Consider the following 27,286-nt stretch of genomic DNA (forward strand, 5'->3'; position numbering starts at 1 on the left):
GTCAAAAATAAAAAAAACCTATTCCTATTGTTCGCTCATATCATTCATCTGCAGGACAGAAACCCTGGTCGTATTATGTGTGAAAGGATTTCGCACACTTGTCTACTTTTAGCATATTCTCCAATTTTCCTATACGTTTCATCGCAGCAGGGGTGAGATTAAGGTTATTTTTACACCCGTTTTCATTTTAGATTAACGAAAAAAGTGTTTTTAAATGTTGAATTTGCACTTTTTTAAGTCTGTCGCGAGCTATTAGTGTTTTCTCTTTGAGAATAATGTCACCGTAGCATCCATCATTCTCTCTCTTAACCTTTGAAATTTGACAGATTGACATTTCGACAAAAGAGACAGCTTTGCTTACGACAAAAGCTAACCTTTCACCAGGTACCCGGACCGAAGTTTTCAGCAGAGGTCATCCTTGTTCATTATAAAAATTCGAAATTTTCAATTTCACCATCCCTATATTCCATACCGTTGATTCAAAACTAATAAATGAACGTGGGGAAAAAGAATATTGATACCGATGTATGTGCATATGTATTGTTATTTTCCCATTCGTCTCACATGCGCGAATCCTCGTTAGCTCTCTTCGTTTAGACAAAATAAATATTCGCGACGTGATTTTTCTCGTATCGATAACAAATATTTGTTCTGCCCTTTCCACTGAAATTATCAACACAGGTTTTTTTTTATTTATTTATTATTTTTCAACGACAGTAATAATTTAATAACGATTTTAATCTAAAAAATCAATACTTACGTTATTACATTACCAGTATACTAAAAAAATATATAATAAATTGAATAATATACATATATTTCTATCAATGAAACGGAACATATAGAATGAAAACAAAAAATTCTGATCCTTGTATGAAAATCAGTACGATACAAAGCGGGTAAGGCAATCAGCAAATGGATTCAACTGCTATCTCTTTTTTCTCTTTTGAATACGCAAATCTCTGTTTGATCAATGTGTGCATGTGCCAATACAAAAAAAGGGCAAAAAGCAATTTACTTAATTAGTGTACTCCGAATAAATAAATCGATTTGATCATAAAAAAATAGGAATTTGTTAAACAAGTTTCTACATCGTCGGTGAATTCGTTCAAAAATAAAGTAGGACTTCGTATTATAATTAACATTTATTATACCATCTGCGACACATAACTCGAGTGCTTCATACATTTCAAACATTATACAACCATAGACATATATATATAAATAAATAATTATATATTGCTAAAGAAAATATAAATTTTGAGAATACAAAACGTATTCTTAAGTTTTTCCAAATTTTAATTTTCAAAAGTACATACAAATGTACTTCATTTTCGAAGCAAATAATGAGAATGTCAACAAATTTACATATTATGTTAAGATATTTGAATAAAATTTCAATAATTTGTGAATTTCTTTATCCGATTTCAAAATATACATATATATATTTGATTTTGCAATAATAAATTGTGGCTTTTAGCACCGGCAACATTGTTCATAGGTACATATATAAAATCACATTTATTACACCTTACATTGGTTGGCAAATTGTTAAATATCAAAACGATAACAAATGCTTAATCTTACCGTAAATAACATTATAAAAAAATGAACTCTCAAATAGTATTTGGCTGGGTTTTTTTTTCTTGTTTTTATAATATAATACACAGAATGTATTATTACAATACAAAATGGACAAAATAAATACATACATGGTGTTTAACAAAATGGCAATTTCACAAATCATGATAAATACTGATAAATAATAATAAATCGTAACTTAATTCAATTATATAATGTTAATTGGTCTTATCCTATACACAAGCCTTTTACATAATTTCATATTGAAAATTTTATCTGTATCATAAAATGAATATATTCAACTATTTTATGAATTAAATATGATAAATTATGCAAAATAAATAGAATTGTCAAATACATACTGGCTTTTCAATTGTTGGGTACATAAAAATATACAAAACTTACATATCGATGAACACCGTCACATTCCTCAAAAATGTTAATACATACACGCAAATAATTGTATTTTTTTAAGGCTCGTCTTTTTAATATTAATCTATCTTACCAATGAAAATAATTTTGAGTGAGAGCCAAATACAAGTTTATATATTTATTATGACTTCTACGTAAAATCTTAACTAAAAATGGTGCCGACGATATACATACGTTGCGGTGAAAATTGATATAATATTATATCGTAGTTATTATTGCATTTAAACAAATTATTTTCTAAAATAAATAATTAGATTATTAAATTATTTATCTAACGAGTGCATTTTGTTCAAATTTAATCCAATTCAACATGTCTATCTATTCAATATTGAAATCAAATCTATTATATATTTTTAGAGACCGGATCGATTTCTCTGATGTTGAACTTCTCTTCTGGTTTCCAGCTCCACTTCTCAGGCAATGAAGTTTCATAATCGGCATTGTACATTTGACTTTGAATAAAAGCCTTTGCATCCAATGGCTGCGGATACATGGATGCTAAACCTACAAAACATTCAAACATTTCAAATTATCACGGCAACAAAAAAAAATTGCACTTAAAAATAACAAATTTAATATAAATCTTACTCACTTTGTTTAGAAAACTTATAAAATTAAAGCACTTTAATAAATAAATTAACTAAAAAATCGCAAAATCAGTTACTTCGCATTCAAATGTATTAGGGGGACTGAAAAATAATCAAAAATTTTCAACGAGCTCTTTCGCAGTCAGTTTGTGTCAAGACACGGTCCAGTAAACACTCAGGTTTTGTTATTATGATGAAGTTATTGTTATATATTTATTGTTTCTGTTTAAAAAAACAAAAATTTCTACCTGAGAAAGGATGTCAAGACCAATAATAGAGGAAGGGCACTTGCAGTCATCTTATGCTGTTAGACCAAGTAATGAAGGCAAACGAAGCGGTGAAAAAAATCACAAATACTTACAGGGATATTTTGAAACTAAACAAGTGTCATCCGGGGTATAAATAATTTTAAAATGGGAATAGGGACATCGAGCAGATCGCACGAAAAGAAGATCTCAAAAATTAGACGATGATATCCTGACATCAATAGTGGAATCAGATCCTCGTCAAATCATCGAGGAATTATCGACAAAGATTGACTTTCCATGGTCTATAGTTCAAGATCATCTTCGTCGCATAGGAAAACTGCACAGACAGGGAATTTGGGAATATTTCTTTGATTACTTTTCGGTGCCCCTAATATTTTTTTTAAATAAATATATGGTTGAATAAAGTATGCTATGAAACGAAAAACATTCAAGGAACAATAACAAAAACTCCATGCTCGAGTTCGATTGCGAAAATAAAGCATCATTCAGCAGCGTCCAGTGACTTTACAATTTTGCCTCAACTTTGTGTACGCTTTAAAGCCAATAAATAAATAAACATTTAACATAGAAATGAACGAAAAGCAATCCCACCTTAATTTTACACTAATGCTTATCGAAAATAATTGGAGATCTCTGCTCTTTTCCTTCGGGTCGTAATGTTTTCGGCAACGGCCGCACCGTGTAATGCTCCGGATTGTCCTCGGGCCAAGTATACGTTATTGGCAGAGATCGTTCGTAGTTCGGGTTGTACAATTGCGACTTAATAAACCTGTCATAATCTTTGGGATCGGGATAAACTGACGCCAAACCTTTTATTTGCGATGAAGGAACAAACACATGTATACATTAAACAAAAATCACACATTATAAACATCATATCGGCAGATATGGGGGGGAAAACATTAATCCAAAACAATAACAAGACAAGACTTAATGGACATTAAATTTCAACAAGCAAGAGTATTATGACTTTTTTAAATTGTGAAAATTAATACTAAGTCAAAAAAAATATTCAGCATGGACACGAACCTACATACATACAACGCCATCTAATAAATTAAACTAAAATAATACATAAAATATTTATCAATAGGTGTCGTTGTATTAGAAATGGTTCACATCTAGATTAAATCCATGCATTGCCGAAATTTTTTTGAACCTGCAATTGACTTTATTTTCATACAAATCAGATCAGGGAAACGGACTACTAGTCATATGTGAACCAGTCACAGGACAACCGGTCGCTCTAGATCGGTTACACGTGATCACTCGTCACACTAAAACTGGTCACACCCTAAAACTGGTCACGAAAAAACTGGTCACACCCAAAAATTCGACCAATTTTTAATTTTTGGGTGTGACCAGTTTTCTCGTCACCAGTTTTAGTGTGACGGGTGATCATGTGTGACCGATTTAGAGCGACCGGTTGTCCTGTGACCGGTTCACATTTGACTAGTAATCAACGAGCCATCAGATCAATAGTATTATTTTAGGGGTACCATTTATCGGCCCGGCAAAATAGTCCTATTTCCAGACAAATTAAGTATTTATCATGACATTATATGCGAATGCCCATCTCTAAAACATTAAATGTCGTTTTGACAATTGTCGTGTAATTTATTTTACAGCCATGCCAAAAATATTATCCCTTATTTTAGTCATTAGATTATTATTGACTAATTTTATAGGAGTAGGAATATCAAACTAGTTTGTACAAGTTAAAATTTCAGGTTCCCAATCATATTATTTGAACAATTTCATTGCACATTATATTAACAGTACCTCAAAAGTATAAATAATAATTAACACAACATCTCATATGCGACATAAATTGAACAGGACAAAAAATACAAAAGAAAAAGGTTCTCTTTACTCTCAATAAAAATCATTTCCATGTGTATGTACATATAATATAATAATCCAACGATTTAAGCATATGCTTGGGAACCATAAACAAATGCGAATAACATAAATCAAGTAAAATACCTTCTTCGTATGCCATCTTGGCGACTTCGATGGCTATAGCTAGTGAGATTTCCCGAATCGCTTTCAAAGGAGGATATACAGAACCTTTATCTAAATCGGCTTGTTCTACAAAATTAGCTAACGTCTGAAATAACAGAATAACACGCTATAAAATAACATCCGAAAACAAAATAGCCAAACAAAAATAAAACCTTGCATACTTGAGCGGCTCGTAAAAACATTGTCTCGGGAATGTGATGTGTTGCCGTAGTGATAACGCCAAGCGCTATTCCAGGGAATATATAAGCATTGTTGCCTTGACCGGGATAGTAAGTTTTGCCATTGACTGTGACGGGATCAAACGGTGAACCAGATGAGAAGACACAGCGTCCCTAAAAATAAAATACATACACGAATTAATATATAACTTAAAAACATTCGTTAGGATATAGCCAGCAGAATAGACTAGTGATTAGCATATAATGCTTTGAACAGAATGGTCATGGGTTTAAATCCCACTGATTTCTGCTGGCCAGACCTTGGATTTGTTACTCCACTTATAAAAATCATATTTCGACTATTCTTGTGGATTAATAACAAAATTCTATTGATAACTGGCTTAACTCGATAAAATAAACGAATTTTTGTTATTAATCTACAAGAATAGTCGAAATATAATTTTTCTATGTGGAATTTTATTTCATTCTCATATAAAGACAATTTAATATATTATCCATATTAATTAAAATCAGATTCGTAAATACGAGTAAATAAATACTAGTACGAGCTTTTAGCTCGCAATTTTACCGATTTAAAATTCAGCACACTTCCAATTAACCCTTTTAAACGAAAACAAAAAATAGTGTGGCCAAAACACTATCCTAATAAACATATTTCAATAGAAAATACTCAATATAAAATAGTATTAACAGTGGGAAAAAATCTCAAGTGAAAATACGTACTTTTGACTTTTGATTTAAACTGGACGATTAACTTAGAGATTTGAAAGCTGAAAAGTACTAAAAATGAAAGATAAAATACCCGACTTTAAATTCCAATATTCATTTTGAATAGGAAATTGACAGATTTTGAGACATCGACTGAACAACACCAAGATATAGAAAAATCACGCGATTTAAAAAACACATATATCTTCGAATCTCAAGCCAATCAACATTTTTCATTACCAGATTCGTGTTTACTGGGCATAGATCTATAAGAAAAATCATATCTCGTCTCCGAACCATTTTTCGTGTCGAACAGTGTAATATTTGTATTAAATGTACTATGTTTCTGGCCAGGAAGGCGCATTGGGGTTAACTGTCAGGCCTTCCTGGTATAAATTAAAGATAAAATAAAAAAAATAAAATGGATATTTCACCTCTGTGTGTGTGAATGCAGCTTCAGCCGTACATTCAGCCTTATCGGTGGGATTTGAAAGTGCAAAAATAATAGGTCTGGTATTGTTTTCAGCCATCATCTTTAAAACTTCAGGTGTGAAGGCTCCACTGGCCGCAGAAGCACCTATTCAATAGCAGTTTTTAATTGTTGAATATTTCATTGAAACAATACATTCAGTGGATATTATATTATACCTATTAAGCAACTGGGTTTGATTCTATTTATGAGTGTTGCAAGGTCTTTTTCGGGTGCTTGATCTTTTCCGAATGCTGCGGCTGGTCCATTTGGTAATCCCCCTGGCCTCGACGGACATAGCAATCCATCGACATCAGCCATGTAAATTCTATCATGAGCTTGCTGTACGGATAGTCCTTCGTGTTGCATTGCAGCACACGTCAAGTTTGCAATTCCCGTTGCAGCCTGAAATATATGAAACAAGGTTGAAATTAACAATGATAAAATTCATAGCATGAATTAAACTGTAGTGTAATCTTACACCACCAGCGCCGAGGAAAAGGTAGATGTTTTCACTGATTTTTCTCTTAGTAATTCTAACGCTAGCCATTAGACCGGCTACAACGACTGCAGCCGTTCCTTGAATATCATCGTTGAATGTGCAGTACTTATATCGGAATTTCTCTAGAAGTTTGAACGCATTGTGTTGAGCGAAGTCTTCAAACTAAAATTTCAAATCAGATTTAATATATTAAAAATATAATATACTAACATTGTACCCAATATAATATCATCGCATGAGTGTTAGCATATTAAGTTATTAAATAAAATAAATTAAAGGAAATGTGTCGGTCCTGTGTTCGATCCACACGCAGTCGAATTTTTACTTTATCTATGTACGTAGTAACAATAGATGAAGTTTTGTGATCATGCGAAAATTCGAACTCGAGATTTTGACTGATTCGAACTCAGAATCGATCACTGATCACGTTTTCATGATCTAGAAAAAATGTGTGTGTGTGTGTGTCTGTGTGGGTGTGTATTTTGGGGATATTTTTAACACCGTTAGTCCTATCGAACTGAAACTTAGTATCGGTTACTGAAATTCTTATCGACACGACGTAAATTTTTTTCAAATTTTTAAGTTGACCGGAAATGGTACCTCGCCTTATAGGTGTCCTCTTTTTTTAAGTTTTTGAATTCAATTATCTCCAAAACCACTAACTGAATCGGACTGAATTTTTTTTAAATATGATACAAATAATAATTTTTATAACCTCATATTTTTTAAATATTTCTATCTGAACCGGAAGTAGTACTTTTACTCTAGAGAATCGAAGTTTTTTATGTTTTTTTCAGAAACCTTTTGGTTTATTGAACTGAAATTTCATATCTAGAAGTTTAAGTTTAATACCAAGTTAATTATAAAATTTAGTTAGCATCCGTCAACCGGAAGTAGCAGTTTTTCGACCCCTTAAACATGTGTGTTCGTCACAAAAAAATTCAAGTATAATTCTTGTATCAATTTGATGAAAATAAAAAAAAATTATTATATTTTATAAACCGGAAGTGGGATTTTTTTCTCTTAGAAAGGTCGAAAATGTTGTGCCCACTACTCTGTCCACACCCCTGAACGTATTAAGCTGAAAATTTATATTTCTATCCTTTATGTACAAACTTAGAGCTGGTAGGGTTTTGGTCAGAATTCGTAAACCGGAAGTAGTATTTTTTTTTAAAACAATATTTCATTATTTTATTTTGACCTTTTAAATTGTTTTAAGCTTCTTGATATTTATTGTGTATAATAAAAATAGTAATTTTAAGTAAAAATAAAAAAAATCACTTAATTAATTGAACCGTAAGTGGGATTTTTTCCTCGTAGAAAGGTCAAAAATGTTGTGCCCACTACTCTGTCCACACCCCTGAACGTATTGAGCTGAAAATTTATATTTCTATCCTTTATGTACTAACTTAGAGCTGGTAGGGTTTTGGTCAGAATTCGTAAACCGGAAGTAGTATTTTTTTTTAAAACAATATTTCAATATTTTATTTTGACCTTTAAAATTATTTTTATTTTCTTGATATTTAATGAGTATGATACTGATAGTGATTTTTAGTAATAAAAAAAATTTGAACACAATCAGACAACCGGAAGTAAAACTTTTGTTTTGTGCAAGTTTCCATACATTTGCGCTCAATTTGTATCGCTATCATAGTCATCAGTTCAATATCGAATTTTGTTTTGTAACCTTCTTATATTCCTCAAATACATAGATAAAGTCATGGGTTGGTCACACCCGAATTTTTTTCAAATACCTTTTAAATATATTTATATAATATTTAATTGTTTAATATGAAAAAAATGGTAAAAACTACCTACATACCTACACATAAACAATAGAAAAATTAATTAATTAAATAAATTTTCAATAGATGGCGCTAAATGCTCAGAGACTTTTCCTAGAGGAAACATTGGTAGTAAACAGCATATATAGAAGTTTTTTTATTTTGTAATTACATATATTCATACATTTTGTTAGCAGTGGTTTGGCTGTGACGTACATACATGTCGATGTTTGTCGAATCGAAACGTTAACTCAGATACACAGACACACAGATAGAATAGCGATATTATATATACGATGTACATATGTATGTATGTGCATCATATATATAATATCGCTATTCTGTGTGTATGTCTGTCTGAGATAACGCTCGCAGTATTATAATAGTCGTTTCCATTCGACAAACATATGTATGTCACAGCTAAACCACTGCCAAAGCGTATACGAATATAATAACAAAAGAAAAAAAATTATATATATATATATACTGCTTGCTACCAATGTTTCCTCTAGACAAATAAACGGCGCTAAGTCTCTAAGCGTTTACCGCCATCTATTGAAAATTTATTTAATTAATTAATTTTTCTATTGGTGTTTTATATTGTTTATATGTAGATAGTTTATACCATTTTTTTTCATACTAAACAATTAAATATAAATATTAAATTAAATATATTTCAATATTTGAAAAAAATTCGACCGAATGCGGATCGAACACAGGCCGAAACATTACTTTTTTATTTACTTATTTAATAACTTAATATGCAGACGCCCATGCGATGATATTTCAATTGGGTACAACATTAATTGTATTATAACAGTCCTCGTTGAATATTGTTTTTTTTTTGTATTTAAATAAATATGAATGTATTAACGTTAATATCATACTTGAATTAGAGTGTTTTGACCGTATCGCTTCACAACACCCCTCATGAATTCATCAACAAACTCGTCATACTCCTCTCCCGTTGTTCTCCGTTGCCTCAGGCCAATGTAAAGTGGATCTTCTAACAAACTCTGCAATCATTATCAATATCATGAATAACAAGCGTGTCATTATAGATCGTGCAATTAACATTAAACACAAGGTTCACCTCATTGTTGGTGCCGACGTCTAAAGTAACTGGTAGGCACTGGTGTGGCTTGATTCCCGCGAGCGCCGTGTACAAAGATAACTTTCCGACGGGTATGCCCATTCCGCAAGCTCCGAGATCTCCGAGACCGAGGATACGCTCCCCATCGGTCACTACAATCGCACGCACGTCCGGCTCAGGCCTGTGATGTCAGCAAGTATTCTTTAGAAACAATTATGTTAATTGGTTTATATCAATACAGTGTCAAAACAGTAGCACTATATGTATTTCAACAACAGCTCAAAGTTTTAATGCGACAGTTGCATGTATGAATGAGTCATGATGATGGTTCTTACCAATTTTTCAAGACATTGAAAACGTGACCTTTATCGTTTATCGTGATAAAGAGACCGCGAGGCCTCCGATAGATGAGTCCGAACTTTTGGCAAGCAAGGCCTACGGTCGGGGTGTAAACTATTGGTAACATTTTGTCGATATGTTCCGACAGCAGTCTGAAGAACAGTCTTTCATTTCTGTCCTGTAAAATGAACAAAAGTATCAATAACATATTAAGAAGCTGATTTTAGTGTTTTTATACAAAAGGATGTGGAAGATCCAACATATAACGATAGATATGAACCAGCAGCGTGGACTAGTGATTAGCATATATGCTTTCGAACATAGGTTCGAGTCCCACTGGTTGCTGCTGGCCAGACCTTGGTTTGTGACTCCAGGTCGATCGTTTCCCATCAGAGTTTGCCAAATTATCTGATTTTCATTGAAACGGTTCCAAAAAATTTTCAACATTTACCCATTTCTCGCAATTTCTGAGTTTTCAGCATCTCGAATTCGCTGATTCGTATAAAAATGCTACAAATTTGTCCATAAATGTCTTGCAAATTCCGAGTTTTTCAGAATCTCAAAATTTGACGATTTATATAAAAAAAAAAGCTCCAAAAATGTAAGTTTGTCAAAAAAAATTGTCAAAATTTATCCATAGAGGTCTCTATGATGCTTATTAATCTATTTATACCAGGAAGGCTTAACAGGTAACCCCAATACGCCTTCCTGGCCAGAAACATTGTACATTTTGATACAAGTGTTATTAGAATTATACAAAGTAAACACATATCAATTAACATCCACAGAGACATCTATGGTCAAATTTGTAAAGTACAGCATTTTTAAACAATTCAGTAAATACACATCAATCCACAGAGACATTTATGATCAAATTTGTAAATTTGCAGCATTTTATACAATTCAGCAAAATTCGAGATTGCTGAAAACTCGAGATTTGCGAGAAAATGGGTAAGGTTACCAATTTATTGGAACCGTTTTAATGAAAATCAGGTAAATTGGCAAACTCTGATAGGAAACGATCGACCTGTAGTCACAAAACCAAGGTCTGACCAGCAGAATCCGGTGGGATTTGAACCCGTGACCATGTTGTTCAAAGCATTATAAGCTAAACACTAGTCTATTCTGCTGGTTAAGCCTGTTAGTTCTTCTTGGTATCTATATGTGTGTAAAAAACATATCACGTATTGACTCATTCAATAAAAGCCTTCACTTGAACATTAATAAAGCCAAGGTATTGTTGCAAGCATTGGACTAGCATATTAAATAGATACTTCACACATATGTATGTATGTAATATACCTGCAATTCCACGAGATATAAATATTTATTAAGATCATCCTGATATCGCTCCAACGATATCCGACAGATTTCTAGCTGTTCTTCCTGAGTCTTAAATCTAGCCGGTTGCAAGCCGTGTATTCCTAAAGCTTGCCGTTCTTCTAACGTAAATGCCAAACCCTATAATCAAAACAATCATTAAAAACCGGTCTATGTATGTAAAAAAGTTACAAATTTGAATAGAGATAAATATATATGTAGATTGCCTTGTTGAGTCGTGGATCTCTGAGATGGTCGATGCCCATAACCATCGACGGGCAGATGATGTCACCGGTAACTTCATGGTAGTCCCGGGACGACAACGGAGACGGTGGAAATGGAGCATTTCCTTTTCCCCATATACCGATTGAAGTACAAGCCCCCTTAGGGCTCCGCACGCTGAAATCAAACAAAATGATGGATCAGATTGAGAACCGTCGTTATTACATTATATAAGGTGCTGGTGTTAAGTGAAGTGAGGAATATTCTTGGCAATGAACACTCATAACACTTGCTATTAGCACTAAAGCAAAATTTATATTGAATATATCACCGGCAAATACTAAATGGGCAGTTACTATGTCTTTACAAAACATGATGCAACATAATACAACGGAGTATAGTTCAGTTCAAAAATAGGTAGTTTTCGGTTGAATAGATTCCATGCAAATTTATTTTACTGTCGTCTCTATTGAACGGACACTATGCAAATGAGGGACTACTATTATAGAAACTTATGCAATGTCTCAATTCATTTTCAGACAAAAGCAAACGCTTCTGTGTTGCCTATCGGTCATTTTCTAAATAGAAAAGAATATAATAACACGTGTGAAACGTTGTTTCCACGTAACGCGATAGCCATAGTCAAGGTTTCTATGGGAGCATACATATATAAGCAAACATATGATATTGAAAATGTACTCCCAGTCAACTTTCATGGCCAATGGCAAATAACGGTGTATGTAATGTGATCGAGCCGTCATCACACTGTGATTACATGATATCATGACGGGACACGGTATGACATCACTAAAGGGAAGTATAAAACGTTTGATAGACCACAATGTGTGGGACGAATAAAAATTCGACAGCGAAATAAATTTGCACATGTTGTGAATGTTTTGATATCAAATTTCATTTGTGTATGACTAGTTTGCCGAATTGATGGAAAATTCCGTCGAATTAAAATGTTTTCACAAAAATATCGATATAAAGAGAGTGTGAAGAACAATTCAAAGGAAAAATACTGAGTTCATAATGTGAAGTATTTTGTGTACTTATTTTTTAATCGAGGTTTCGATAACAATCGTGTAGTTACAAACTCTTATCAAAACGTTTTATATTTTTAAATTAGCAATGGTGTATTGCTTTCAAACTAGCGACTAATTGTATCAATCACAACCATATTTTATTTATTTTATAACCAAAAAATATTTTCCACTAGTTGTTTTACCCGGCTTCGCTTAGTATTTGTAATATAAACAGCTTAAACATGGCGAATCTAATAGTAAAATATTGATTTGTTTTTTATTAAATTTATTTGAATCGAAAAAAATGTATATCGAATCGTCGACTTAGAAAATTTGTTTTGTTTTCGATGTTCCCAACCAAAAATACTTACAAACATACATACAAAGTCTCTTTCGAAATTATATATTAGATTAACGTCAACGATGAGAAAGATTTGTTCTATAATAAGTAGAGGTAGGATAGTCACAGTGCTATCCATTGTTCGGCAAACCTTTAACAATGCATTTACAACCTTTGAACAATACACGGCCCCCTCAGGCTCCGGTGACTAATAATAAGTAATTATTACATATTATAGAACAAAGGATTGCAATTCACCGTCAAATTGCATTTAACAGTAAATAATTTCTCCCATTGCCGATTTTTAACGGTAAATGAAAAAAATAGCTTGAAGTAGATAACTGTATGTGGTTAGTTTCCCTTAAAATGTTAACCTAGAACGAACCATAAATAATAAAATTCATATACATAAATAAAATTCGTTCATAATAATAAATAATCATAATTGAAACAATCATCTGATAGCATTTATTACGACTTGGTTGCTCTGTGTTGCCACTCTAAAGCATGCATCAGTGTAGCCACCCTTGCGAATGCATCAGTGGTCCTTTAATAGAACTGTCAAACTGACAGAAGGCTCAATACTCGCTACAACCTATTACTAGAGTACGGACCCAAAGCGCGCCGCTCATTGTTTAATTGTTGTAAATGCTTTGAAAAAACGTTCGGCAAACCTTTAACAATGCATTTACAACATTTGAACAATGAACGGCACCCTGGTTATCCGGGCTTTATTATTACACTGTGCTACTATTACTATTTTATTACAGTACAAAGCTTCAAGACCTGTAACCAAGCCATACAAGAATATAGAAATATGATGAGTGTACTGCCTTGCATACCATCCTATTCATCCCAAAATTTTAGTTATTTTGGACATTGAATAAAACTACCTAATCCATAATACGGCCATTTGCATCGATTTTGAATGCAATAATATGACTGTATATGTACTTAATTTGCGAAAAAATGATCAATGATTGCGACATTTTGACAATTTACCGGTAAATCAGTAATGAAGACCCTTGACAGTACGCTACATTTTTAATTAATTTTTTTTCGTGTGTTCGCAGAGAGCTGCACGTTTTATGTCAGTTAGAAATTAATCTTTGGACAAAAATTTAAATAAAGTTGGCTCTGATATTGAAATATTAGTCAAAATGACAAATAGAACAATGTTAAACGGATTATTGAGCAACTTGCGATCGCGCGCACGACAAGCGTTGCCACAAAAATCGCGAATACGGAATATCTGCACTCGAGTTCCCGCTAGTACAATATTTCGCGTGTGTAGCTTTCGATTGATGGAGTTTTTGGGTGCCAGATGTTCCGTGATCCGAGATTTTATAGTGAGGAGCGCGAGTCGCTTTTTGCGGAATAATCACCGAACATAAAACAATATGACCACAATCAAACAAGATGACATAAAACAACCCATAGTATAAAGTCAGCTAAGTAGTCGATTTTGCGCTTAGATTTATGCTGTTACCAACGAGGAAGAGCCGAATTCGTCAGGTAATTGCCAAGTTCAATGTCAATTCAAAGAATAATTGCTACCCATCAAAAGCATGGTCATTGTCCTCATTTCCCGGTTTCAACCGGTGCCGGAGTATCGACCTTCGCGTGACGACACAACTAACCGTGACCATAACAGTGTGCCACATCTGGTTACGTCACATTACCGTAGATGAGATGGAGTACGATGCATATGTACTTCTTTTTGCCAATATTTCGCAGGTCTCTTTTGGCGAATCGCTGTAACGCGAGCCAACATTGTATCATAATAGCAGTACACTCGAATAGCACCCGCAAATGTCAGCCAGAGTGAAAGCAAAAGCGTTGCATAATCCAATCAACTGAAAGTATTGCTATGCAGGTCAAGAACAGGTGACAAATAAATGCACTAAAAGCAACTCTTCAGCACTTGTATGAGGTTTTTCAGACCTTGTCTACTTATATAGTTTTTCTAGCTTTATTACCCGGCTTCGCTCGGTAGTCATGTTTCAGCGGTATATAAACCGCTTAAACATGACTAATCTAAAATTTTTATTAAATTTATTTGAATAGTTTTATTTTATATAAATTTATTTGAATACTCTTTTGTTTTTTTTATTAAATTGACTGTCACGAACAAACAAACATATATAGTAAGTCTCTTATAAAAAATTATATTTACACCCCCGGGGTCTGCGCCCCCTAGGGGGCAAAGCTCTAGGTCTTCGCTCTCGGCGCCCCCTAGGGGCCGGAGCCCTAGGGCTTCGCCCTCGGCACCTACGCCCCCGGGATCTTCGAATCCTTTGAATCGGAAAAAAGCGAATTATTTGTTCGATGACGTCAGAACAATAGACTGTTGACGAAAAATACGTAGGTACATAAATACATAAATACATACATATACGAACAAACTTGAGTGTTTTAGTTGACGAAAAATACGTAGTACGATGGTTCAAGATACATACATATATAACGAACAAACTTTAGTGTTTTATATATTAGATAGCGTTGTACTCGACGTATCTATCGTTGGTTATGTGGGATGCAAATATGTATATGGTTATTACATTTTGTTACTTTTAACTTACTGCAAGAATCGTGTTGCTATGAAGATGGAGCTATTTATTTATATAGCACACTGCTAATGCATATGACACAAAATAACAACTAAAATTATAAATCACCTTCCACAGAGGTATCTATTAACACCCTTCAAGAAAGCATCAATGTTATTAGCACTTCTTATGCCTTCGGGAAGGGCATTATACATTTGAACACCTCTGTGAAAAACACCTCCTGCAGTTTTAGCTTTCTTAACTCTACCTATAATTAATTTATTTCTATTTCTCGTTTTATAATTATGTATATCTCTATTCCTAACTATATGATTACTAAAATATTTGGGTAATAGATTCTTATCTAGCTTATATATAAATTTTAAAGTGCTTAATTTAAGACTATTTCTAATGTCCAACCATTTCAATTCATCTAACATACTTCTTACATTCGTACGTTTCCTCACATTCAAAATTGCACGCATTGCTCTATTCTGCACTTTCTGCAGTTTATCAATACACAAACCACTAAATAGATTGAGCACTGTAGCACAGTATACAGTAGGAGGCCGTACAATACAATTATATATCAATATTTTACTTTTTATACTTAATAAATTTCTTAACCTACAAAGTACACCAACTTTTTTTGCCATTTTTTTTAAATAATATGATCTGCGTGCACCTTAAAACTTAATTTACAATCCAAATAAATGCCTAAATACTTAATATTAACTACTACTTCTACCACTATCCCATCCATAATCACATCACTCACGACGCTTTTATTATTCATCCACATCATCTTAGTCTTACTTAAATTCACTTTCAATTTATTCTCACATAACCAATCACTTAAATACTGTAATTCCCTACATATAATATCACTCATAACTTGCACATCATCACCTACAATATAAACTAACGTATCATCCGTAAACATATGAACATATATCAAATACTTTCACCAAATCATTAATATCTAAAATAAACAACAGAGTTCCTAATTTAGAACCCTGTGGTACTCCAAATGGATTATACTCCAATTGCATTAAAGAGATTCATCTTTCATCATTATTTTTTTATTATTACAAGCCTCTTGTATATTTCACTTCGCTAACGATTCAATATCTTCCGATCGTTTTGAAACTTAGCTATTTTGCGCGGTTTGATCAACGATGGAAATTTAAATCGATTCTGATAGTTTGATGATGAAAAATTATCGTAATTAACACGTTTAAAAATGCAAAAATTTTGGACATTTTGACGTTTAGTGGTCAGTAACCTTATATGTTCGACTTTTCGCCACCCACTAGTATTGTCAGATTTTAATCTTGTTTAAACGCCTATAACTTTTTTTCTTTTCCATACTAGATCTCATAAAATTTGCATTATAGGCTCTCATTATTCTGAAGTAAGTTCATGAACTATGTCAATCGAGCTAAGAACTTCAGCTCAAATCGTCAAGTTATGTTTAAAGTTTGCTCAAATTTGATACGAGAATTGCATAAACGCACATCAGCGGAAGTTATAATAAGCTAAATCACTGCTCTGCTTGCATAACGTCTTCTCTCGCTCCAATTTAAACTTTATAATAGATGACTCATATACTTACCTTAACCATACATACATACTTTTTTTCTACTCACACTTGTTCTAACTTAAATGGAATGAACCTACCCAATTGAGTTGACAACTTCTACGAATCTCTTATTGACTTATTTACAGTGAAAAAGTAAACGCTATAGGGCGAAATGGCACATGATTTTTTTAGATAATTCATGGCACGCCCAACAAACACCATCCCAAAATCACCCCCTGGAGTGTTTTCGATAAAATTGTATCCTTGTATTAATCCTTGCTTGACAGTAATCAATAACGGTATATGCCATATTTGAAGAAATGTGGGAGAACCGCCATTTCGGGTCTTGCCCGTAGGGTACCTACGTATGAACTGGCACCCCGACAATGTCGCGCCGAAAATACGGCAGACGACAATATCGCGCCGACAAAACACATTGCGATCGCCAAAAGACAATCTTTGCCATGAAAATCGCGAATCTAATATATAATTTCGAAAGAAACTTTGCATATATGTATATATATAACCTTGGTTGGATGGTTCGTAGACAACACATTCGATTTTTTTTTTTCGATTCACAGGCGCCGATTCGATTTTTTTCCATTCAAAGGATTCGAATTCCCCGGGGGTGAAGGCGCCGGTGGCGCAGATTTATATAAAATAAAACTATACAAATAAATTTAATAAAATGTTTACTATTAGATTAGTCATGTTTAAGCGGTTTATATTACAAATACCGAGCGAAACCGGGTAAAACCACTAGTACGGAATATTTGGCACTCGAGTTCTCGTTAGTATGATAGTTATGGTTAGTATGATGGACTTTTCGGCTGCCAGATGTTCCGTTATAGAGATTTTAGTGACTTTAAGGCGAACGCTTTGTGACCAATAATCACCAAACCGACAAAACCACGCATGACAATGCGGAACCGACATAGCCGCGCAAGATAAAATATATTATGTTTTATATCATAAAAATTAGCACATATTCATAGTTAGACATCAGAGTCACAAAAAACGTTGCCTAATTGGGCTTCAGACTTATCACGAAATGGAAAGTTTCCAATTGCAATGAAAATAATTTAAAATATTTTAGGTATCAAAAACGCCGAACTATGAAAAACGGAATATAAAGTAAATGCCGACAAAAGACAAAAAATAAACTTATGTCAAACCTTCATATCGCTTTATGACGGTTGCAGTTTTATGCTTGAACATCCGATGTTTTGTTTAATAATATTATGTTTTGAGTCCTTAAAAACGGCATATGAAAATATTTCGCGAACAGTTAATTTAGATATTAGATTAAATGTGCTCATTTTTGTGAAAGGAACGAGAACTGGTTTGTTAGGAATAGTTGCCTTCAGTTGTATAAAGTTAAAAAAAAATTAAATAGCGTTTAAAAAAAAATCTGGTTTTAATACAGTCGACTAAGCAGTCTTGTAAGATCGAATAAAACTAAAGAGATTTTGTTTTCATTTCAATTCGTAATTTTTTCTGCGCGGCATTGACGGGGTTGTTCTGCGCGGGTTTGTCGGATCACCGTATGTACTACCTACTATCAAACTGATTTCATTTTCACAAAAAAATCGTGTGGGTTGGTTCTTTCAATCAAATTCGAAAACAAATTACAATCTACTTTCCTTTTGTCTTTGCCTTGAGCTACTTTATGTATATACATTCAATTCAAACTCCCCTACTTGCCCCAAAAACCTATTTTAACTCATTGTCATTTTAATCTTTTCGCTGTTATCTGTCTCCGTCAAGTATTCCCTTTCAAAATCCTCTCACCACACTTATGAAGTGAATCTCTCGACAAATTGATTTTAAAGATAAAACGGAGTAAACAAATCCCTAAATTGTCTTGGGCCGGATACGCAATTTGTTACTGGAACCCAAATAACCCGTTACCCAAACTAGATCCGTCTGTTATTGTGTACAATATTTTGCGTGTTATTTGACATTTGTAAACCCGTCTGGTGAGGGTCATCTTTAAATAGAATACGTAATATCATTTTGGATGAATCTTCGCAATGTGTATGCAAAAACAAAATAACTTCTGAAGCGTAATTAGGGATTGAAATTTACCGTAAAATTTCATAAACAAGCAAACGGTAAATGATTTTTCCTAATACCGGCATACCGGTATTTACCGGTAAATGAAAAAAATTGTGGATTAGATAACTGTATGTGGTTACTTTTCCTGAAAACGTTAACCTAGATTGAATCATAAATAATTAAAAATAAATCTGAGGTGGTCATATAAATGCATTAAAGATAATTCGTAATAATAAATAAATTTTATTTTATATTTTTAACCAATCATGTTTACTTCTTTAAAGTTTGGACCATTTGAAAGTTTCGATCATAATTGAAACAACCGTCTAATCACATTTATTACGATTTGGTTGGTCTGTGTTGCCGGTGAATTTTTCAATTTGAAATAGTCACATTTAATACGGAAAATAAACAAAATTCCACAATACGCCATTTGCATCAATTTTTAATGTAATATTATGCAATATATGTCTGTATATGTACTTAATCATTTCATCGCCATAAGCGCACCGGTGCGCGCTCTTACGTATTTCAGGCTATGACTCGAAATTAATTTTGGTTTCTTCACAGGGACATCTAAAAACATCTTGTGATACTAATGAAATTGAAAATAGTCAATATTTGTCGTTAGTTTGTGATATATTCAAGAGGTACTGTCAAGGGTTGGCACTAAACACATGTAATAAAATAATCGAATGGTTTCTACAGACGCGTGGCAATTAAGTGGTTAATTCGCGATAAGTGTTTCCGGTAATTACCGGTAAAATTTAAAATTTACCGGTATTTGCATACATATAGCGAAATTTAGTCGGTTTACCGGTAAATCGATATACCGGAATCGCAATCCCTAAGCGGAATCTATGTCGTAAAACTCATTTGAACGACCTTAGTACCATTTGACGCTTGCGTTGAATCCCGATGAGGATTACAAATCCAAAGAAATTCCTCACTGATATTGCAACAATGAGACCAAATGGAATTTCCAAAAGGAATCTGGGATAATAGAATCATTACGTTAAGCGATCAGTAAACAATCCAAACAACTACTTATATTACTCATTACGATAACCAGTCTAATTATCACATAAGTGTAGCACATACATATATCGTTTAAGTAGGTTTTTATAGTTGTTATTTTTCTTTTTAATGATGTTAACAATATCTAATGAGATAATACGTATTTGAAAATTTAGCATTTTCAGCACTCATATCAACTGTTAAAATCATCACATTAGAAACTCTGTTTGCGTTTCGAATTTATAAATATTTAAACGGTCAACAAACGTTTTGAAGAGATTCGAGTAAAATGTTCAACCGAATACGATTTCTAGAAAGAAAAAATAGCCTTGTAAAAAAAAATTTTTAAAAACAAACCTCTTTTTTAGTTTTGTATATAATATTAAGATTTATATGAATTATTATTTTGAATAAAAATACGAATAATTTTATTTTACTACCGCCATCTATGTATAAAACTAAAGACTACATAGACGTCACCCAAATTTCAAATTTGCAAACTTCAAACGTGTCTTAAATGATATTTTATTTCTATCGTAATGGCGGAGGATCCATTTACTTATATTGATGACCAAAATGATCAATATGGCAAAGTATGAAAACGATCAGAGGCAAATTTTTTCCTGAATTGTAATCGTAAGTGAAACGTAAGGGAGGTTTGTAAAAATGAAAATTGACAGTAGTTCAAAATGCATCCAGCTCTGCTCGGCACTTTTTATTAGTAGAAAAACAGTTCACAGACACGCCTACAGTATGATTCGCAAAACACTTCGTTTCTTTTTATATTATTTATTTTGGTTGGTCAGTTTTAATGCGAACAGATGCCAGAACTATTGTTTGTGTTGAAAATAGCGTAACGTTTCCGACAAGGATTTTTTACGACGCCTCGTAAGCCAAATTTTGAAGGAAAACTAAAAATTTACCGTCAAAAAATTCCTAAATACCCATCAACACTCGCCTTGTAGAAAAGCTGTAAGAAAAAACAAATTTGCGTCACTCTTTTATTATAGTTAGATATTTAAAATTAAAATAAATTAATCGCCATGACCGTCAAATCGCGATGACTTATGTATGCTCGCCGATGATTGATTGAATCAATCAAATCGGTGATCAATACAATAATTACATCGTCGCGGCTCATCTATCGCCGATTATAATCTCGACACGTACAAAAAACCCATATGTAATACAATCTTTACGATCGATGGGTATGACAACTCTTATCTCAGATTGCTGAAATGAATGATGTATAAATATGTCGGTTTAATGGTGCTCTCTCCATTATTCTGTTGACTGACAACTTACCTAAAGATAACGATAAAATCACGCAGAATATTTAATGCACTTGTGACGAGCAAATAACACTATTCTATATTTAATAATCAACTTGTAAATTTTTTTCTTGGATAAAAATTGCGATATATGTAAGTGTGATAAGATCGTATCGAGTATCGCCAAACTATTGATGTAACATCTTTTAAATCATATGCTTAATTGTTTTCCATTATATGTAAATATCTATGGTATATCAGCCGGCAGTATGGCTCGGTGGTTGCGTTTATGTTTAGCACCGAGAGGTTACCGGGTTCGATCCCGCGCTAATATTTCATGCTGCCGGTCAGACTTGGATATTTGAGACTCCAAGTCGATCGTTTCCTATCAAAGTTTGCCAATTGATCTGATTTCATTCTTGAAACGACTCCTCTATCAAATTGGCAAAATTTATCCTACCCGCTATGTCACAAATATGTAAAAAATTATGTACAAGTTTAAATCCATAGATGTGTCTATGGATTAATTAATTAATGCCTTCAGCTTCTCGAAATACAGCGATTTATGTATTAAAAAATGCTTCAATGGTTGTAATTAATTGTCTAGGAAGGCGCATTGGAGTTTACCTGTTAGGCCTTCCTCGTATATGTCTGTGTAAAAATAAAATATGTACTTATACATATATGCATACTACAGGCACTTGATAGGTATATAAAATAAAAAGTTTATTCAGAAATAATAAAGGGGAAGCTCTTAATTGATTGGTAAATATGTGTATATTGAGTGGCCACCGTTTTTTGGTCTTGAAATCATTTCTTTGTTTTAATAGATGTAAAATAAGAATTCGAAAATTATATCACAACTACGAATAAACGCGATTATATATATTAGAAGACTTATTAGTGAATAGATTAACATATTAGTGAAGTGAACATATATTAACAGATATTGAAAGCCTATAATGCAAATTTTATAAGGTATTGTTGCGTAGGGGTGGGTGAAGGATCCAAGTAAAAGGCCAACAGTCGTTTCACAGCATTTATTGATGATTACGGAGATACACGCACTGGCAGTGCTCATTCCAGAATAACATGATATCACCTACGTGCCGCCTTATAAAGGGTAGATCTCTCAGGACGTCTAATCTGTTTACCTGTTGTATAGTCACGTATTCGGATATGTATTTCCACGACATTGGGTCTCCCCGTACCGATTCTGAGAAAGGACTAATAACGGTCATTGTTTAGCCTAAATGCACTTAGAGTCCAGATATAATCCTGAAAGTAAGTGCAAGCACTTAGTTAATCCGATAACAGATATCCGTTGGTCTAAGTGCAAGCACTTAGTTAATCCGTTAACAGATAACCCTTGAACGGTCACATAGTCTCTGGGATTCTATTCGCTTAATCCGCGGCGTACGTAACAGTATAGTGTGAAAAAGGTAAAGTTATAGGCGTTTTAGAAATTCAAATCTGACAAGCGAGTGGGTGGCGGAAAGTCAAACATATAAGGCTACTGGCCACTGTCTACAAACCGCGCAAAATGGTAAAATTTAAAAACGAATTTCACCGGAATTATTAGCGAAGTGAAACATATAAAAAGCCTTGTAAAAATTACAACATTTGTATATGCTTATACTAAAAATCACCAAAATAAAATTGCAATTACAAATTAGCAAAGAACTTGTACTTATTTAAATATATTTTTTACAAATATGAAGAATTAAATAAGAATATTTTGTTTCTGAAGCCTTCGCAAAATTTGATCACGGTTTTATAAGCGCGACAGCAATATTTCACTGTGACATAACACGTTTCATATTTCCAAAAATCTAAATTAATGGTGCTTCTCCTCGTCCGCAGAATACGTAATGAACGACAATGAAAAGTATCCCATTGCTGAAACGAATTACGGCGTATTTCGAACGAAAAATGGCAATTTCACAACATTCACCGCGGGAAATATGGGCTATTTCCGGCCCAAGAATCAGTCGAATCTCTATAAATAAATCAAGCAGCATAATGTCAAACGCCTCGTCTACATTCAAACTGGTTCATTGTCGAGTTAAAGTCGCAACGAACAACTGAAAAGAGCCCGGCTGAAAACTCACATATAAAAGCCGATTACCGGAAAACGAGGCCAGCGCACAGCGTTTACATAACAAACAAAAAAAAATCTATAAGATCGTATTTGAATCAAACTTACGCCGAACGAAAGCGTTTTTGATTTGTTGCCAAATATTAAATAGACGCATTTTTTTTTTGATCCCCACTGTAACGTTCTGCAGGTGTTTTGTTTACTTACATAATTCAAAAGTTTAAAAAGAGTAACCGCATCCTTATAGACGTCTCGCTCTAACCCTCACCCTTTCGCATAGCGCCGTTTCACTAAAGTAAAAATCGCTTTCGTATTGAATGTTTTGTTTTTTAATAATGATTCATAAATTAATTCAAATTTGACGTTTAGCATTTCTTCGACAAAACAATATTCTTTTGTTTTTGAGTCGTAAGTCGAAAGGGCCGAGACGCGCATGCGCACTTGACGTCTTTGGTACGAGCACGAGCGAATTTGGCGCGAAATCAGTTCGTTTTGAAACGGACATGGCGTGTCTCATATCGAAGGGGTGAATGGGCGAGGGGCGTAGTCCCCTCGGGGGGTCTGCGATGAGGTCCCTGCAGATTCTGCAGAGGGGACGCGATTCTTTCAGTCTACCGTGGCGATCCCGAATATCGATCGCATGAGTGAAGGCGCACTGTTCGTGGCCATGGTCGAGGCTACGCCCTCTCTGACGTATACTTTTAAGCAATGTCGAGCAGAGATGAAGACATGAAGACATGAAGAGATGGATAGATGGAGAGATGGTACTCACAGCAGCCTCCAGGGCAACGCGGACAACATCGCGCGCCGAACACGGAACTCCACACACCACAGCTGATTGAGCGAAACGAGCCCCTCCCCTCCCGTCCCCTCCCCCTACCCCACTCTCCCACTTCGCGAAACGCATGCGCGCCAAAATACGCTCTCGCTCTCGCTCTCAGGCATTCGCAACATTTTCGTTGTTGGCAACTCTGTGTATCGAAACGTTCAGAGGTTTTTCATCCCTATTGCTGTACTGAATCGGAACCATTCAAATATGCCCGAAAATTGCTCTTTTATGATTCATATTACAGTAGGGTTGCCAACAGGTCTCTTTTTAACGGTAAACGGACTACTAGTCGAGAAAACTGGTTGACCGATTTTAGGGTGTGACCAGTTTTCTCGTGACCAGTTTTAGTGTGACGGGTGATCACGTGTGACCGATCTAGAGCGACCGGTTGTCCTGTGACTGGTTCACATTTGACTAGTAATCACTGAACCCTTTTTAACAGAGATCTGGAGCGGAGCGTGGGGCAGTGGAACAACGAGTCAAAGCACGGAGCAGGAGCGTAGCCGGAGCACGAAATTTTGTGGTGCTCCACTGCTCCGATATTTTGTTTTTATATATTAGAATTTCGGTAAAAGTCGAAATTCTCGACAGGGCGGGCCCTCTAGGCTCGGTCGACCCGCTCCTTCCTGTCATTGGTTGCTTTTTGCGAGTACTGAATTAACTCGACTTTTACCTGATGAAATACTCCGACATATACTGCCTGGTTCGCATATAATTTCGGACGGTTGGGCAGCGTACGGAAATATTCCACATATTGCGAATGTAATATACACGCATTCGTTTTTGATTCAATACAAATTCATCTAAATATGAATCAAAATGGGCACGCGTTGTGCCAAATTGACTCCTCATCTTTCTTTTCACACGCATCCACATATTTTCCACATTTTCCGTATGTATTTCACTATCATTTGGATCCACGAAATTATTACCACTTTTACCGAAATTCGGAATATTTCCGTACGTTGCCCAACCGTCCGAAATTATATACGAAACAGGCAGTATATGTCGGAGTATTTCATCAGGTAAAAGTAGAGTTAATTCAGGGCACGGCAATACTTAAGTACTCGCAAAGAGCAACCAATGACAGAAAGGAGCGGGTCGACCGAGCTTCGCTTCCGAGCCTAGAGGGTCCGCCCTGTCGAGAATTCCGACTTTTGCCAGAATTTCTTTCAGAATTTTAAAATTAAATGAATACTTTTTTATTTGTTTTTCAATTTATGATATTTGTAATATTTGATGGTTTATTAACCTGGAATCATTTGACACGTGGCGCTTTATGTAGTTTGGTTATATTATTTATATTTAATATGTATGTATTTTTACAATTAAATATTTTGTTTTATACACTTTTTTCACATATTGTTGTTTTGTACAAATGAATTTGTGCGCTTTCTTTTTTATTTTTCCATCGTGATCAAATTATATTCTTGATTATTTTCTCTATTCTTGTTACAATGGTAGTTTGGGGCAACCATATGTGTACCGTGTATACTATAGTTATACTATTTGTATTTAATATTTAATATTTAATATATATTTTCATGATATACATATATTAAATATTAAATATTTTAATAATAAATAAATTGTCTATAAATAAACTTTTATATTTTTTTATCATATGTAAATAATAAAATTAATAAAGATGATAAATACTATGATTCCTATTAAAGCTAATCGGAACATGGAGCGGAGTTGGAGCAAGTACTTAGGTGTAGGAGTGGAGCGGCTCAAAAAAGTGGTTGCTCAAGATCCCTGCTTTTTAAGAAAACATTTCTCTTTTTTAGATATTCATCCCTTATACATATGTCGATATAATCTTTCCTGTACTGGTGGAATTTTACGATTACCTTGTAAAATAATGGTATTTTTGGTACCTTAAATGACTTATTTCACTTTAATAATAACCAGCACAATTATAAAGAAAATCGGAAAAATGAACATTTTTTTGTTAAATGTTCTCTTTTTTTGTCCATGACACTTGGCAACCCTACATTACAGTTCATTAAATTTTGAACCTTAACGTAATTAGAGTTTTGGCCTAAAATCACATTCCTACGTACAAATCATTTCATACATTTTCGTATACATATTATAGGGGAAATTATTGATAGCTTGAATTTCATGAAATAAAACAATGAGAACTCCGACTTTATTGAGAACCAGTGGCGGTTCGAGTAAATGGGGGCCCTAGGCGCATTTTAAATTTGAGGCCCCTACTGCAGTAAAAAAAATGCCATCGTCGTTTGTACTTTATTTATGTGCGTAGTAATAATAGATGAAGTTTTGTGATAAATGAAAATAAATGAAATGTATTTATTATGAATTAATAGTGTTTGAAGATTTTGAAAATAGAAAATCTGTATTTAGAATAGAATATCAACTTAAGTTTTTTCTCTGTATGTACGTAGTAACAACGGATGAAGTTTTGTGATCTTGTGAAAATTCGAACTCGAGATTTTGACTGATTCGAACTCAGAATCTGATCACGTTTTCATGATCTAGCAAAAATGTGTTTGTGTGTCAGTGTATTTGGGGATTTTTTAACACCGTTCATCCTATCGTACTGAAACTTAGTAGCGGTTACTAAAATTCTTATCGATAAGACGTCAATTTTTTTCAAATTTTTAATATTACTAGAAATTGTACCTCTCCTTATAGGTGTCTTCTTTTTAATTTTTTAATTAAATTATCTCCCAAACCGCTAACTTAATCGGACTGAATTTTTTTACATGTAGAAATTATAAATTTTAAAACCTACTTGTTTAACCCTTTGGCTGCTACGAGGTTTTTCAATGTCCAAGCGAAAAATGCTAACATTTGTAATTATTTTGAAAAAAAATAAATATAATATTTTTTTTTACATACTTACTTCGCCGATCACTCGTAATTTTTATAATACTTTATATACATTTTTAAGAAGCAGTCGTGGACTCGTGCTCTCTCTTTCTGTCTTGCTTTTACATGCGTGCGTACGAAAGAGATACCTACATATATACAC

General features: G+C 33.8%; 1 protein-coding gene across 1 annotated transcript; it reads right to left on the reverse strand.

Annotated features, from left to right (window-relative positions):
- Positions 1–708: 708 nt before the first annotated feature.
- On the reverse strand, positions 709–24,301 carry LOC143911225 (NADP-dependent malic enzyme-like). The gene is made up of 13 exons (XM_077430019.1): positions 24,226–24,301; positions 11,516–11,687; positions 11,271–11,429; positions 9,965–10,146; positions 9,630–9,810; positions 9,424–9,552; positions 6,732–6,914; positions 6,430–6,655; positions 6,216–6,358; positions 5,056–5,226; positions 4,856–4,979; positions 3,461–3,678; positions 709–2,517 (listed from the first exon to the last, which is right to left on the reverse strand). The coding sequence occupies exons 1-12, from the start codon at positions 24,252–24,254 to the stop codon at positions 3,473–3,475; spliced, it is 1,905 nt and encodes a 634-aa protein (XP_077286145.1). The 5' UTR covers positions 24,255–24,301; the 3' UTR covers positions 709–2,517; positions 3,461–3,472.
- Positions 24,302–27,286: the final 2,985 nt, after the last annotated feature.

This window comes from Arctopsyche grandis, chromosome 4, assembly GCF_051622035.1.
Source record: "Arctopsyche grandis isolate Sample6627 chromosome 4, ASM5162203v2, whole genome shotgun sequence".
NCBI classification, from domain to species: domain Eukaryota; kingdom Metazoa; phylum Arthropoda; class Insecta; order Trichoptera; family Hydropsychidae; genus Arctopsyche; species Arctopsyche grandis.